General features: G+C 37.8%; 1 protein-coding gene across 6 annotated transcripts in view; it reads right to left on the bottom strand.

Moving 5' to 3' along the window:
- LOC127656706 (dystrobrevin beta-like) overlaps positions 1-16,967 on the bottom strand; it is an 86,167-nt gene that overhangs the window by 22,650 nt on the left and 46,550 nt on the right. Inside the window, exon 12 of one of the 6 annotated variants that reach the window (XM_052145162.1) lies at positions 15,427-15,501. The exons of the other annotated variants lie outside the window; for them this stretch is intronic. Coding sequence (XP_052001122.1) covers positions 15,427-15,501 — 75 coding nt within the window. The remainder of the gene's footprint in view (positions 1-15,426; positions 15,502-16,967) is intronic. 6 annotated transcript variants of the gene reach the window in all.

The following is a 16,967-nucleotide window of genomic DNA, read 5'->3' as shown; positions in this document are numbered from 1 at the left end:
AGCACTCTCACAGAGATGCATGATGTTTATAATAATCAGTGTCACTCTGAAAATGATCCAATAGAATCCAGTTGTTGTTATGGCACACTGACAATGGCTGTTGGGCCCTTATATTTAAACTTAAAGGGATAGTTCATCCAAAAATGAAAATTCTCTAATTGTTCATTTACCCTGATGCCATTCCAGATGTGTATGACTGTCTTTCTTCAGCAGAACACAAATTAAGATTTTTAGAAGACAGTCTGTCAGGTTCTTATAATGGAAGTTAATGGGTGCCAGCACTTTGACGGTCCAAAAGTCACATTTAGGCAGCATAAAAGTAATCCACACAACTCCAGTCAATCAATGAAGCAAATCGATTTGCTTAATGTAAAAAATAAATCGATAATTAAAACATTATTAACTTTTAAAAAGTGCTTCCTGCCAGCAGCTGACATGAAGCGTGACATAAGTGCATTGATGAGTTCACATAAGAATTCGGAAGCGAAGCGATGCTTTTTACAACATAAGAACATCACACGAGAGTTTGGCCATTTCAAACTGCATCAGAGCCCTGGACGGACTTGTTTCTTACACAAACCTATCGATTCGCTTCAGAAGACATTCGTTGATCGACTGGGGTCGCATGGATTACTTTTATGCTGCTTAAATTTGACTTTTGGACTTCTGGCACCCATCTGAACTTCCATTATAAGGACCTGGCAGAGCTCTATCTTTGTAAACAGGTGGTGAATAATCTAGGTGTAGTATTTGACAACTCTTTGAAATTTGACACACAGATCAATTCAGTTGTCAAATCTAGTTTTTTTTTTTCATTTAAGATTATAGGCAAAAGTTAAGTCCTTCCTTTCTTTTGCCAATTTATGCATCCATGCATTTATCTCCTCAAGATTGGATTACTGTAATTTTCTCTACATCAGAGTCAGCCAATCGTCATTGTCTCACCTACAGATGGTACAAAATGCCGCCGCTAGGCTGCTGACAGGTACCCGTAAGCGTGATCATATCTCCCCCATTTTAATATATCTTCATTGGTTGCCTGTCCATTACAGAATCGATTTTAAGCTGCTACTGGTTTTTTTAAATCGTTGAATGGGCTGGCGCCGATCTATCTCTGTGACCTCCAGCACATACATAAGAATTCAAGTTCACTTAGGTCCTCTGATCAGATGATTTTGACCATTTCCAGGTCCCGGTTAAAGCTAAGAGGTGGTCGTGCTTTTGCAGTCGCTGCCGAGAAGCTTTTGAACAGTTTGCCCCTGCACATTAGAATGGCTCCAACTTTATCTATTTTTAAATCTCAGTTAAACACACATCTTTTCTCTCTGTCATTTGGTCTTACAGAGTCTTGAAAAATGATTTGGTGTTTGTTCATCGTTGTAATCTTTTCATTTTTCTCTTATGTATTTTAAAATGTTTTCTTTTATAATCTTTCAATGTACTGCACACTGGTCAACGGTCTGTTGTTTTTAATTGTGCATTATATATAAATTGCTGCTGTTGTTGTTGTTATCTTCTTCTAAAAATCCTTATTTGTGTTCTGCTGAAAGAAGTCATACACATCTGGGATGCCATCAGGTTAAGTGAACAATGAGAGATTTTTCATTTTTCGGTGAACTATTCCTTTTAGTAGTGCCCCTGAAAACAAACATCTATCAAAAGTGTTGTTAAAAATATTAGTGTCTTGTATTTTCCATATGGGTTTGCAACATGATCACACAGGAAATCAACATGCTGCTTCCGAATGTTCATGCATGCTGAAATTGACCTCATTTCCCTTAAATACTGACAAGCAGCATCCCCATCAGACATTTTGCATAAATTCGAACTGCACATTTGCTTTCTGACAAACGGGCTCTGGTCCTGTGAAAACCAGGAAGTAATCAAGTTTATTTTATGTCGAGTGTGATACGGAGATTGTATTTTCACATTAAAATAAAAATTTTCCTCCAGTGATGGTTAGGTTAAGGGTTAGGGTTCGGGTTAAGGTGTATGGTTAATAAAAAAGGCATTCTTGTTGACCACATCACATCATTTACAACTTGAATTACAACTCACTTTGGCGCCACCCTGTGGACATTTAGTCTCAATAACACTTCCAGCTTTGGCCACTGGGTGGAAGGTGCAGCGATTTGTATTTCAGTAAGTACAGACCGATTTCAGTAGGGCTGAGTACTGACAGATTTTCTGATTCGATTCTGATTCACAAGCTCTCTTTTCGGTTCGATTCCGATTTTGCTTCAATATTGATTAATATGGGTAACTGTAGCGTCTGGAGGAATCAATGAAGGATAATCATTAACTCAGCAGGTTCATGAAAACAAGAACTTACTGTTCCAACTCCCCTAATTACTGCAATAGAGCCAACTAGTCTCCACGAGCACAATAAATGGTCTGAGATAGGACAATGAACGATTGACAGAGAGACACTCCCGCTATTGACAGAGGATCCTCGTGGTGCTTTCTAAAAACCCCCGCACATGTGACACCCTGTGCTTCACCACGTGAGAAAAGGGCACGTGAGAAGTTGGCAACAGAGAATATGTGTGTCTTTCAGTTTTAAACTTAGAAATGTATGTCTAATGAAATATGTTTTAATCCCTATGTGTTCATTTGTCTGATGATTAGATCAAAACTAGTAGAATTGTTTAACATGTGTGTAGAAAACTTTGAGGCTTGATATTTAATAGCCGAAAAGTGTATATTCCTTTTAAGTGATACCAAACACATTTTTCTTGGTATCAAATTAAACCTTACGATTTGTCCTAGCTGAATATAATTATAAGACCACCTTAGAAGCATGTTCTGCTAGGTTTTTACCATCTTATGAGTTATTCAAACCAAAGCCGGACCCGGTCATAAATAACATGCAAATGAGCCTTGACTGGACAAAGGAATCCTCTCGCGCCCAAAATGGAGGAATCTTATTGGATCAATCCTCCCAAGGGGGTTGTGACCTCCCTACTTTAAAAGTCAGATCCAGCATTGAAATCGTCCTCTTTTGCTGCGCTCTTCAACTCTCTTTTGCTGCGCTCTTCAACTCTCTTTTGCTGCGCTCTTCATCCTCGCTTACTTCAACCCTCTTCTCCCGGACCTCTTCAAGCCATCTTACATCTGTCACTTCTTCTCCCGATCTTCTGCAACCCTCCGGAACACTCGCCAACTATTCAACAAGTATTCCTAAGACGCTTCGAACTTCTCGGAACAACCCTTCAATTCCTCTTCAAGTGAGTTTCAACTCCACGCGCTGGAAACACCAAACCGAAATCCTCCATCTCACGGACGCCCCAAGGACACGGCATACACGCAGCCTTAGCCACACGCAAAGGCCTATTTGTGCAAGTATTTCCATTGAAATTCAAATGCATCACAGTGTGTAATTTCCTTGCTGGCTTCAAAGGGTTAATTGTTGTAATAAGTTTGCCATACCTCTAATAATCCTTTACTTTCCCTTACTGCATTTATTTTGTTTATTTTATGTTTATGTATGTTTGTCAAGTGTAGTGATATATCATAGTGCCTTGTATTAAAATCAATTATACGTGTAATTGCCTGTGTTTGTTGGTCATAAAACAAAGCCTCTTTAATGTGCGATTTTAAGCTACGAGCTGATATTATCAAAGTAAGTTAACATGCTTTTGATGAGTGAGCTTATAACTAGGAATAACCCCTCTGGAGAATTGATCAAAAGTACCAAATAAAGTGGTTCGGCGGACGAACTGACTGGTTGCGGTAGCCTACGGATCAATTCCATTGAGGTGTTATTAAAATTAATATAGCCTGTCTGCATATGATGTATATTCCTAATTAATCATAATTCGTGGTGTTTAATTATCTATATATATTTGAAGGCAGACTCTTGGACTATATAAGCCCTTTTTGGGGCGTTTTTGTATGTTTGGTGTCCGGGTCACATCGTATGATTGATCATTGATTACTATCAGTAATATCGGTCATACATTCCCCAAACCTGACCTGCATACCCTACATACGAAATAAATGATCTCCCAGCTAATGCTGTTAATTTTACAGGGGACTTTCTAATTAGGTACATAATGAAATTATACATTTTACTTATTATATTTTATTCGTTTTTCATAATTTTATAGTGACATTTTAGCCTTTAAATATTTATATAATATATTGCATATATATAACTTTTTGTTACATGTTTATTGTATAATACATTATTTGGATTATTTACAGGTATTTACATTGATTTGTTGAACACATGTTAAAAACCGGTACAGTCTCTTTAAGAAAGATGGCATTTCTGTAAACAGCATCTGTAAATGAGCTCATGTTAACAAGAGAGACTTGAATGGCTTTATCTCATCTGTCCTACCCGTGATAAGAATGAAATATTATTTTTTTGATCAACAACTGACTGAAGAAAACAGAAAGGTATTAAAAGGACATTATTCAATGACAAATGGGTCACGTGAATCATTCACTGGTGAGCGAGATCTAAACATTGTTGCGAAATATACATTTTAGTCACATAGCACGAAATTTGGTTTCAAATGCTCCCGAAATTTTGGTTTTCCTCTTATTATAGTGGAGGGTTGCGAATAGAGTAAAAGATCGATCTTGGGATTTAAGAATCAATATTGAGATTGTTCAAATTAAGATCATGATCCATCAGAAAATCGATATTTTTACCCACCCCTAGATTTCAGCCGCAAATCCTTCGCCCTCCTTATTCAATATGTAAGAGTCAGTGAAAGGGTAGAAAATTGTCAAAAAAAACTGTTAAATATAAACATAAGTGTGCCTCAGGTGGAAACATAATGATATAACCCCTTTAAATGCAAAAGTCGATTAAGTCGATCAAGATGATGATGTTCATGTTTTGAACAGGACATGGAGAGCATATCAACCTACACTCTGTATTCACATGCACCCAAAGAAGAGGTGGAGTATATGATTTCATATCAAATGACAGGTGTCCAATACATAACTTCAAATTAAAAACTCAGTTGGAGCAAATGGAAAATTATATTTCTGCTCTGGCAGCAAGACTGGCCCTGACCCAGCAGACGATAAATTCTATACAAGGCCACTTGTCCTTGAAAGCCTGACCCAGTAAATAAACTTTTGCTGGAGAGGGTGCACTGTCAGCAGAGAGGCTCACGCTCATTGTCCTGCCTACAGATTTGACATCCCTAAAACGCCATGCATCGGAACTGAGAAGGAGAGGGCGAAGATATTCTACTTTCCAGGACAAACCTTTTTAAGAAAGTTCAAGGCCCCTTGAATGAACCCAAGGAGCTTCACATAGGTCTTACTGTAGAGGTAGTTAGAAGAATACCTCTACAGTAAGTCATGTTGGAATTATCAACACATTAACACATGAATGAACGCCACCACAATGGTGTAATTTACCCAGCGTAATCAGCCATCGTCATCTCATTAGTATTCTTAGGTATTCGTGTGTTAAGAGTGGTTCTACACTTTCGTACGTTTGCACACACACACACACAAACGTACTATATTGTTGTATTTACAGCATCTGAAACGTAAAGCCATTTATTTTTTTACAACTTTAGAGATGTACAAATGTTTAGAAAACCTTTGGGGTTAGGAGTAGAGCTAGACCGATATATCGGTTTTACCGATTAATCAGTGCCGATAGTTGCTTTATGGAACTATCAGTTATCTGCAAAAAACAATGCTGTTGTTTTTATTATTATTATTTTATTATTCCTCTGTGGCGGGCCCTGGTGTTTTCTTCTTGGTTTACTATTATAACAATATATAGTAAACAATCACTGGTGCCTTGTGGGGATTTGCTGTATCTTTATCTTTCATCATTGATATTCATCCATATTTTTGGAAACAATTGCGATTATATGGAAAAGCATCCAGTCAGCACATACATCGCCGTCTCCAACTTCATACTTTTGATAATAATAATAAAAAAAACTCATCTGTTGAAATATGTATGAATACAAAATCCCTATTTCATGAATAAATAAGCAATAAAAGCTTATTTTGGTAAATACTTAAAATAAGCATTTTAATGGAGCCAAGTCTCCATCATTTCAAAATCTCTGTGAATTTTGGGCTTGTTTATAGTTAAAAATCCCACAAAAAATCTTTATTTTTTACTGGTTCTTCATGGGATTTGGTTTGTAAATTAAACCGCATCATGGATTTTATTCATTTTGGACTCTTGTAGCATCTATGTTTGTGCTCATCATAGTAAGGAAAGACTAAGATTTTTTTTTATTCCATATATCTATTTTAAAAACTATTGGCTGTTTATCAGCCTTTTTCACCACCTTAGTTATTGGTATCGGCAAATACACTATCGGTCGACCTCTAGTTCAGAACATAGGTAGTTTCTGAACAATTTGTTAAACAAGTTAATATTACACCATAACACCGACTGTGTTTCACATATTTCATACTTGTTAGGGTTTATAATTAAATAATTAAATTCAGCAACACAAAGAATATAAATAATTATACTTAAGTCACATCTGGATGTCATTTATACTGTACATGCCATTAAAAATGGTCTTTCTCTGCCAAAGTCCCACTAATGTGTCTGAGTATTGAACTTGTTCACCTGCAGCTGTATAAAGCTTCCGGGAATTTCTGTTTCGATCAACCTTCAGGGGTCAGAAAGACTTGCAATTGTGAATGTTGACAATTTAGTATGTATTTTGTGTACTGTTGATGAAGAGTAACAATAAAGCTTCCCATAAATACCACTTTCCTAATGAGGTTTATGAGGTGACAGGCTTACGTGACAAAACTATATTTTCCATCATTCTCTGTGGCAGCACACAAATATGCACATATAAAAAATAATTCACACCAAACACCTTGTGTGAGGCGACAAGATGTCAAGTTTTATCTCATGTTGCATCTTGTTAGCGCCAGCACAAAGAAGCTTCCTTTATTTTTTGGGTAGTGAAACAGAGATTCCAAAAAATATGAAACTGTCTTACGTGTCCAAAGTCACTTGAAGTCACATCATATCATAATTACTTCTTAACTCATAAGTAGGAACTTCCCAGGAGGATTGAAGGCAGAATTAGATCATGAAGACTGGTTATAAGCTTTACAGACATGGCTGCAAGCCACTTGTATGCCATCCAAATAACATCCCAGGTTTGTACCAAGTGTCACCACTGATGTGGAAAAGGATGATGACTTCATAACATTGACCAAGTGAACATAAAACTGTTTGTTTCATAAAATTTCAAGAGTAATGTCATTTTGTAAAGTCATCTTCATCAAGCTCTAATGCAAAGCATTACTGTCTGAACAAAATCGTCTAAAACATGGCAGACATAATCAATAACGGCTGGTCATACCCAACATAATTAAATAAGAATGCTAAGCAGTACTCTTTGAGTCCTTAATATCTCCATCCTTGCCAAAACTAAAGTATTTTTTTGGCCGTTTCCAGTAAACAACTGTTGAATGTAATTTATTCATCCTTTTTGGTAATTTCATGACTTACAACTGCAACTGATTGCCTTTACTTTTACAAGTTTCAAAACTTAAGTCTCAAGTATGCATAACTTGCTTTTCTCAGAAACTATAAATCAAAAGAAATGATTTTGGTCCAATCAAAATATGCAATTAATAATGTTTATTGAAATTAACCACAATTCAAAATGTGTGTGTGTGTGTGTGTGTGTGTGTGTGTGTGTGTGTGATATATATATATATATATATATATATATATATATATATATATATATATATATATATATATGTGTGTGTGTGTGTGTGTTTTTGAAACATGAATATGCTTTGTATTAACTTATTTTAAGCCATGTTAACATAATAATTCAATTCAATTACATTCATATGATTTTAGGTGACTTGAAATGAGCTAGTAGTATTACTTATAAAAAAAAAAAAAAAAAAAATTGTAACTGCCTTGTTTTCTATTAATGTTTTTAAGTTTCCTTAACTTACATGTGAAAATTTTGCAACTTAAATTTATTTATTTTTTTTATAAAATAAGCAAACTTCATGTAGTAAACATATTTAATATAAAAAGACAAGGTACAATTATTGACAAAACATAAGGCACAAAAAAAATAAAATAAAGACAATAACCTTTGTTTGTACTTATTAAAGAAGGCAATCTTGTCATGGAAATCCATTTAAATATAGTACATTATTAGTAAGTCAAATTAACTCAACATTAAAAAGTTAAACTCAATATAATAAATGCCAATTAATTAATCAACATCAAATGTATCTCTTCAAATGGAAACACTTGATGACTACATCCGACATTGTCCCAACGGTTTACTTCCTGCTGCCTTTTTGAACGAGCTTGATTGAAACAAGCTCTTTCGAAATGAACACATCGAGTTAAGCCAAAGAGTCACATATTCAAGTCAGTTTAACATGATGAAATTGTGTTTAAACAAGAAACCTGATACAATGGTGTTAAATCAAAATTAATTGTTTAAATAAAGTGAACAGCCTCCAAAAACCTTTTTTTTTTAAGAGTAAGCTTTTATGTATGTAAATATGTTTGATGCTATTTGTTAAAATAAATGTATACATAATATAATATAAATGTGAATCTATCCATCCATCCATCTATTATAGATAGAAATAATTTTCCAGGTTGTCACAACTTAATCAGTTACATTGCCACGATGAAAGTTCTGTCATCAAATTACGTTGGAGTTACGTAATGGCCATATCAATTGGTTAGCATTTAAGTCTGGTTAGGACACAGTGTTAAGACAATTATAATCAAGCATTTATTTTAAAGGTCCCTGGCAAAAACACATTCCCAGCACTTGTGACTGAAAGATTGAGATGTCAGGTTAAGAAAGACAGAGAGAGTCTGTGTGTTTGAATTCCTAACCAGTACCACATGACTGATGAAAGTGGAGATAAAAACTAACATCAGGAGGCATCATGAGAGCCGTGCATTTACTTATTTTAGCTTACTTGGTGCACTACATGAGATCAAATTTAAAAGAAAGAAATAAACACCTTTTAAAGGCATAGTTCACCCAAGAATCACACATTTTTTACTTCCAGTCACTCTCGAAAGCGCGTCCATTAGGGGACTCGGTTTACGCTGCCATCATTCACTTGCATTTTATGGACCTGCAGAGCTGAGATTTACTACTAAAAAAAACGATTTGTGTTCTGCTGAAGAAAGAAAGTCAGACACATCTGGGATGGCATGAGGGTGAGTAAATGATGAGAGAATTTTCAATTAAGGTGTACTACCCCTTTAACAACTTCTCATCATGGGTGTGAAGGGGCATTCACACTGACAGTAATTTGAAGTTACAAAGCAATCTGAAGACATTCATTTTCAATGAGGGTGGGTGATTTATGGCATCATGCGGTACAGCACCTGTTGGTAATACGGAGTAAAGCAGAGCTCAACTTTATGCTAATGAGCAGTGACGTAATGCGGCGACTGCCAACACTGTAAAAAATCCAACTTCCATTTTGTCAGGCAAACTCTCTTTTAAAAGCTGAATGAACTATCAAATGTAGAAAAAGTTGAGATTACCTTAAAAAAAAAAATCAGTAATCTTAACTTTTATGCCATTCAGTGTGATCAACTTAACTTTTATATAGCAAGAACATGCAATGTCCAGTTTGGTCTTGAAGGTTCAACTTACTGTCGTTTGTGAATGCTCAGTTTGATCACTGATGAAGCCATTTGTGGCAGAAAACGTCCCCCAATGCTTATCATTGCCGCCAGTGTGCAATCACTGCTCGTTTGGCTTGACACTTTGCCAAGGAATATTTTCTTGTTTAATATAATACATTTATATTATGGAAATATTGATTAGTAATGTTTTTGTCATATTGCTGGATTGCTGTATTGATCTCACTAGTTGACAACTTAATGCACAATAACTGTATTTGTCTATTTAGTGGATTTTCTGTATTTTTGTGAACGTCTGTGCAGTGAAAACGTCTCGGGTTACATGTGTAACCCTTGTTCCCTGAAAAAAGCGGAACAGCTTTTGCTGTGAGCCGAGCTGAATAATGTGTGGAACACGTCAATGAACATTGACCGGAATTTATAGCCTCGGCTGATGTAATCATTAGATGCACCTGAGGCCAGGCTATAAATGGATACGTCACCAAGTATCGTCAGATAGTTCTTTTTGAAGAGCAGTCCTGGGACGTCCCAGTGCGGCAAAGCAGCGCAACATCTCGTTCCGCCTTTTTCAGGGAACAAGGGTTACACATGTAACCCGAGACGTTCCCTTTACAAAAAGCTTCACTACGATGTTGCGCAGCTAAGCGCTACGGGGAACGCAATACCCACGCCGCCGCACTTGGGGCTGTCCGGACCCCTACGGTTGTGCAGTGTACTCACAAAAATGCGAGAGGTCTCAGACATGAGCTTCAGATGTCGACTCAAGGGCATAAGAGCCCGGAGTAGCAAAGCATCTAACCCATAAAGTTCGATGAATGTGTGCGAAGAGAACCCTATCGCAACATAAACTTGTCATAAAAACTGATGAATGTGAGCGGAGAGGACCAGCCTGCCACATCACAAACTTGTTCAGGCATGAGCTGAGATGTCGACTCAAGGGCATAAGAGCCCGGAGTAGCAAACCATCTAACCCATAAAGTTCGATGAATGTGTGTGAAGAGAACCCTATCGCAACACAAACTTGTCATAAAAACTGATGAATGTACCTGACCCTGGAAGACTTCGCCCCCGCAAGTGAACCTCAGGAACTTTCCATGTTGTGGCAGAACTTCTAAATGAAGTATAGAAGTGCGTCATAAGATCGATGGTGACCAGCCAAACGAGTTGTAGGGCTTGAGACACGACCGTCTTGACAGGCATCATCTTGTACTTGAACACCCACGGGTAGTTCAAGCTTTAAGATCTAAGCCAGACGCCACCCCTCACCCTCCATGGGTAACGGGAAGTATTTAGTGTAATAACCTAACTCTCTCTCTGGAAGGGGAACACATACCATGGCCCCTTTAACCAGGAGAATGAGTTTTTGTTTTTACAAAAAAAGAAATCCAGTTTACGGTAGTGAGAACACGCCGTTGAAACACGGAAAAGCGGCAAGTGAATTAAATCCTGACGCCCTTATAAGACCCACAGAAAAGAATATATCCGGCAGGAGTTTCCACGCTGCCAGGATCTCTGAGATGGGTATTATATTTTAACACTTCCTGTTGAGGGATTGTCGGGTGTTTCGCGTCCTGAATAAGATGCAGGATCAGCGAAAACACCCAATTTTGATGGAAGCCTCTGCAACCCGAAACATCAAGAGGTGGCGGGAATGGGGGGCTTCGAGGGGGTACCGGGAGGGGTGAAGTGAAACACGCGCCCCGTCCCAAGGGGAGCTACCCCCTAATCTAGGTGCAAGACCATCAGGGTTTTCTCTTGGGTATTGCTTCGGGGCTGGCGAGGGCGGCGAGACTGTCCCCAATCCCTGGGAGGAGGAGCACGACTCGCCACGCTTTGTTTTTGAGCCTCCCTTCAGTCAGGACCGAGGCGGGTCTGCGGCTTGCTCGTCAAGCGCAGAACCCACACTCAGGTCGTCCAGGGGGGTCAGCCTGGTACGCCTGTAAAACAGCATAGTGTGCAGAGCAGCACCAGCCTGACCTGCTGCTTGATAAGCCCTTCCCACTAAAGTGGAGGTTGTCCTACAAGGCTTTGAGGGGAGAGAGGGCTTTAAGTGACGATGCCGAGCCCGGCAGAGATAGCCCATAAGCGTCTCTTCGACCGGCGGCATCACTGAATACCGCCGTGCCTCAGCACCCACGCTAGTCGAATATAATGACGTCGAGGGTATGCGAACACGGGAAGGAAATATATATATATATATCGCGAGAGCAGCGTGCTCTTACCCCCAAACAAACAGAGCAAAAACTGATGTGTGTCGTCTTCAGCTATAGAGCGGAAGAGGGGAACACGCACCGTTTGCGGCTTTCAGTCATTCTCTCTTTTTCTAAACAGAAGAGAACAACGTTCACTGCACACTGCCTAACTGATTCTAACTTCTAACAGAGGAAAGAAAGTTTTGACAGGGTTTGTGAAACACACAGAAACAGAATCACTCTGAAAAAAGAGTTTCTGACGACACCTGGTGACGTATCCATTTATAGCCTGGCCTCAGGTGCATCTAATGATTACATCAGCCAAGGCTATAAATTCCGGTCAATGTTCATTGACGTGTTCCACACATTATTCAGCTCGGCTCACAGCAAAAGCTGTTCCCCGTAGCGCTTAGCAGCGCAACATCGTAGTGAAGCTTTTTGTAAAGGGAACTTCATGTTACTGTAGTAAGCCAGTTAAGGCCAGGGCTCCCACAGACATAGAAAATCAGAAAATATCAGGTAATTAAAATTTTGCTTTGATTCTTAAGAATCTTCTCCAGTTGTATTGGTAAGGTCCTGAAAATTCAAGTCAATTTGAGTCAAAAGATGTGAAAACTTTATTTTGTTGCATCTGCCTCTGAGCATGCCAACTGGAGAAGCAATTTGTGTGGAAGCAATACCCATAATCCCTTGCTCTTGAATACATGTTTGTGTCTTTGGTCAAAGCATGGCAACATAAAAGTACATGAAACTAATTACCATTTAGAATTAATAGATGCTTATTTTTTGGTGCGTTTTAGTGTTTTAATTATGTCTTGCTGTAAAAAGTATTTTATTTGAAGTCAACATCAGGGTGATTAGTATTCGCTCTGGTGAAATTTCTTCAGTTTTCCAGTTGTCTTAAATTTGTGGCAGTTTAAGTGGTGGTTACATACATTGCTTTTTAAGTCAGACCAACTAAATAGTATTTTGGTGAGGCTGACACGTGAAATTTTGTGGAAATGTAAAGCTGCATGACAAAGAATTTGTTGCTACAAACTTAAAAATGTGAGCTAGTTGAACTTGGGTAAACGTGTAGAAATCACTGTTATTTCTGAGTGTGTTGGATTATTGTGTGTGTTATTGAATTAACTGAAAGCACAGACAAACTTAAACTGTTAAGTTGATACAACCAATTTGCCCTTAAGATGAGGAAATTCAAAAAAATACTTAAGCTGGTTGCCATAATTTTTTTAAGTTTTCTCAACTTTTTATTTTACAGTGAATGGGAAGACAGACAGTGATCCGCCACATGATTTACAAATGCTTACTCGCTGTCAGTTTGAATGGTGCTTAAGATTTTGGGTGCATCACATCTCGCTCCCTACGTCATGTATGTCAGCATATCATGAACACAAATTTGGGCATTGGCTGAATTTGTGAATAGGACAGCCTTAGAAAGGGCCGATTCCATGAGACTTGTGTCTCTGCAGAAGAAAAACGTGCGTTTCCCAATTAGTGGGTGTTTTCAAATCGGGATGGGCATTTTCCAACCGTTTAAGTGATTTGTCTACTACATTCAGATTCCCTACTTTCATTGGATAGATGAGAAACGCCCATCCTTGTTTGGATGCGCCCACTGATTACTACATTGAGATTCCCTACTTTCATTGGATTGTAAAAAATACGTCCATACCGGTTTAAAAAAGGTCACAGATTGGGGAAATGCCCATAATGTTTGTCTAGATCTATACTTCGATTCCCTGACCAGCAGGGGCGAAAATTTCATCAAAATGTTGGGGGGGACAATAAACATAACAATTCTCAAGAGCAATTTTTGAAGGTTTTTTTTGTTGTTGCCCCGTTTGCATTTGTATTCTTTTATATCTTAACCAATTATTTTAAGAATATATCATTATATTATTTACAATACACATATTTTAATGATATTTTAGGGGGGGACAACCCTCAGATGGGGGGGTCCTGACCCCCCCACCGCGATTTCCGGCCTATGCGGACCAGTACCCTGACTACAGAACTAGGGAGCTGATTGACCCTTTGTTTCCCATCCAAATATATCGTTTTATCTTAATAAGCCAAGCAAAAATGCAACTAAACTTAACAGCCAGTGATCACCATGTGTTTATGTTGTATTGAAAAAAGCAGCTTCTGACGTGAAAAGAAGTCATATCAAGCGACATGAAGGCGGGTACATGATGAAAGAACATTCAGTTTAAAGCAAATGAGCCGTGAAGTTGCGTTTTGCTTGGAACAAATTCAGACAGTGTTTTAGACAGCCTATATTTTTAGGAAGTGTTTACCCGTCCACTCATACCGCCTGGGCTATATTTAAGAGCCGAATACACAGAAGCCAACCCTTCACTGTTAACATCATGTCACATCTGGCCCATTTTAGTTATTTGTTGTCACGACACAAGTATTCACTCAATATTACGTATTGTCAGGGCCGTGACACAATGACAACAAATGTAACGACTTACTTTCTAATATGAGTTCAAATGAAGATGGACAACATTAGAAATCCTGAGAAAATAGAGGCTTTGGCAGCAGCTGTAAATAAATCAGGAATAGCGGATCTTAAAAGACTAGGATTTAATTTTCAGCTGATGGAAATATTTGTGGCAGAGCTCAGCAAGATAATGTTATACAAAGTGTTGCACTATAAAGTATAGATTTCTCTTGATAATATTTGAACAAAATCCATCCAGCTATCATTTATAAGCCATTAAGGTTCCTTGAAGTCAACATGAAATGTATGCAACCCATTTTACTTCCATAAAGTGATATGTATTTGGAGTGAAACTAAATATTCAATGGAAAAATATGAAGGTGTCATTATAAATGATGATTGAATTATTGGGTGAACTATAACTTTAACTTGCAAGAAAATAATAAGTTAAATATTATTAAATATATTTGAAAGGCTGCATTACCTAAAACGGTAGCGTAAAACAATGGCTAAATATACATTTGGCAATTGTTTAACAATTATTTTCTGTCTTGGGTGTTGACAGCTGAAAAGAAAATGAGTTTCAGAGGTGGAATGTGGTGTTGAGACAATCATTGTTTTCTGTGGAATAAAGTGCACCTATCATGCACAATAAGACCAGGAATGTGTTTCATGAAAGCAAATAGGGTTCATTTTGATTTCATATTGATCTTAACATCATAGTGCCATAAAAACCAGAGTTAACCAACTAAAAACAAAGTCATTTGTCTTGGGAACCTGGGAATGTGGCAACAGCACACAACAGAAAAAGGCAACCTGACCAATTCTCTATTTACAAGATAAGACTCTCATTCCATCAGAGTTTATCTTCCAGATCACCTTGGGCTGCAGCCCAGCCCGAGACACGGCGAGAGTTCAGAGACAGCAGGCCAATTTCTCGATTCAGTAGTCACCTGCCTCTAAAAGGCAAACATTAAACATAATTTTGCAGTGATACAATAAACACGAAAAATATTCTGCCGCAAGAAATGCGCTACAATCTTCTACTCCAACATGAGCAGCCTAATTTCAAAACAAGCCACTTTACATAAGCTTAAGTGGAGGGGCTTGAAAACACACACACATACACAGCATACAGACAGAAGCCTGTGTGGAAGGCTTACCTTTTTGAAGGTGTGGCCGTGCCAGAGGAAATGACTATGGTATCATTCATGTTGTTGGCTACTGTCCTCTGCTGACTGTAAAATCACAGAGTTTGGGTCAAACACAGCTACAACTCTATGGATGCCACTTTACAGGGTTCCCACAACTTTGGACCAATGAATATCCAGGACAGTTCCAGTCATTCATGATTTCTGGATAAGGATTTTTTTACTGTAGTGATTGCATTCATAAAGAGCAATTTCTAAACAGTTAAATATTTGAGAGCTGAGCATAACATAGAAACAAATTACTTTCACTATAGAAATTTCTTTAGTTAGTATTCGTTGTCTTGTTTCCCAGTAAAAAAATCCCTTTGAATTAAGTTTTTCTTTCCCCATTGGCAAACAGTTTTGTCTTGTTTTATGCAATAACCTCACAAAATGTTCATGATCAAACGGGAAATCAACATGCTACTTCAGAATGTTTACGTACCCTGAAATCAACCTGTCATATTCCCTGTTGTCTTTTGTGCTTTTATGTTGAAATTCAAGTTTAGTTTCCAGTGTTGGTTTTGTAGTCCTTGTAGTTTTATTCCTTTGTTGATTCTCCCTGACTGTTTCTCATTCCCTGATTGTTTCCCCAGGTGTTCCTTGTTTTCCCTTGTGTATTTAAGCCCTTGTTTCCCTCTTTCCTTTGTCAGTTTTTGCATCTTTTGTCTAGGTTCACTGTGTTTTTCTTTTCCTTTTATTCTGAGTTAGCTTGTTTATTTATTTTTGTTTAATAAAGCTGCGTGTAGATCCTCATTCCTTGCCTGCCTCATCACACAACCCCATTCTGCCAAATTACAGTAAAGTACTATCTCCCATGAGACATTTTTCCCAGGTTGCATTTTCACTCTAAAATTATTTTATTTTTTTCCTCACTGATGGTTAAGGTACTTTGGTTTAGGCCTTATAGTTAATAAAATATACATTCCTGCTGACTGTATATTATTTACAACTAAAAATACAACTCACTTTTGGTGCCACCCTGTGGACATTTCACCCATAAACTGGTCAACAACACTTCCAGATTCGGCCATTGGGGGCAGTGGTAATAATTTCGGTAAGTGCAAACCAATTTCAGCAGCAGAACCTCCTGTTCCCGAATGCACAGTGTGTTCAGTCTGAATTTTGTTTGCTTTCCACAAGGCATGTCATAAAATATTGATTATTGATTGCCGCACTACTTTATCGATACTTTTGAGGCATCGATATATTAACATAAGCTGACATTATTTGTTTGCTTTCCAATTTACTGTCAGTTGGCCTTCTGTTTAATGTAGTCTGGCATAATAGCATTGGGAGACCATTTGAGGTTGATATAACATTTGATGAAACCAGTAGCAGGTAGGAAAAAGCACAGTTCAAACTAAGTTGTGGATCTACTCACCATACACACAAATGTTTCAAAGGCTTTTGTAATTTTTCGAGAATTAACAAAGTGATGTTGATGAGTTTGCAGGTTAGTGTATGAAATTGGTATAACTGCGCAAACTGAACAATTGGAAATGGCAACATTT

Source organism: Xyrauchen texanus, chromosome 16 (assembly GCF_025860055.1).
Source record: "Xyrauchen texanus isolate HMW12.3.18 chromosome 16, RBS_HiC_50CHRs, whole genome shotgun sequence".
Taxonomy (NCBI): Eukaryota; Metazoa; Chordata; class Actinopteri; order Cypriniformes; family Catostomidae; genus Xyrauchen; species Xyrauchen texanus.
This window is presented reverse-complemented; position numbering and strand designations above follow the sequence as displayed.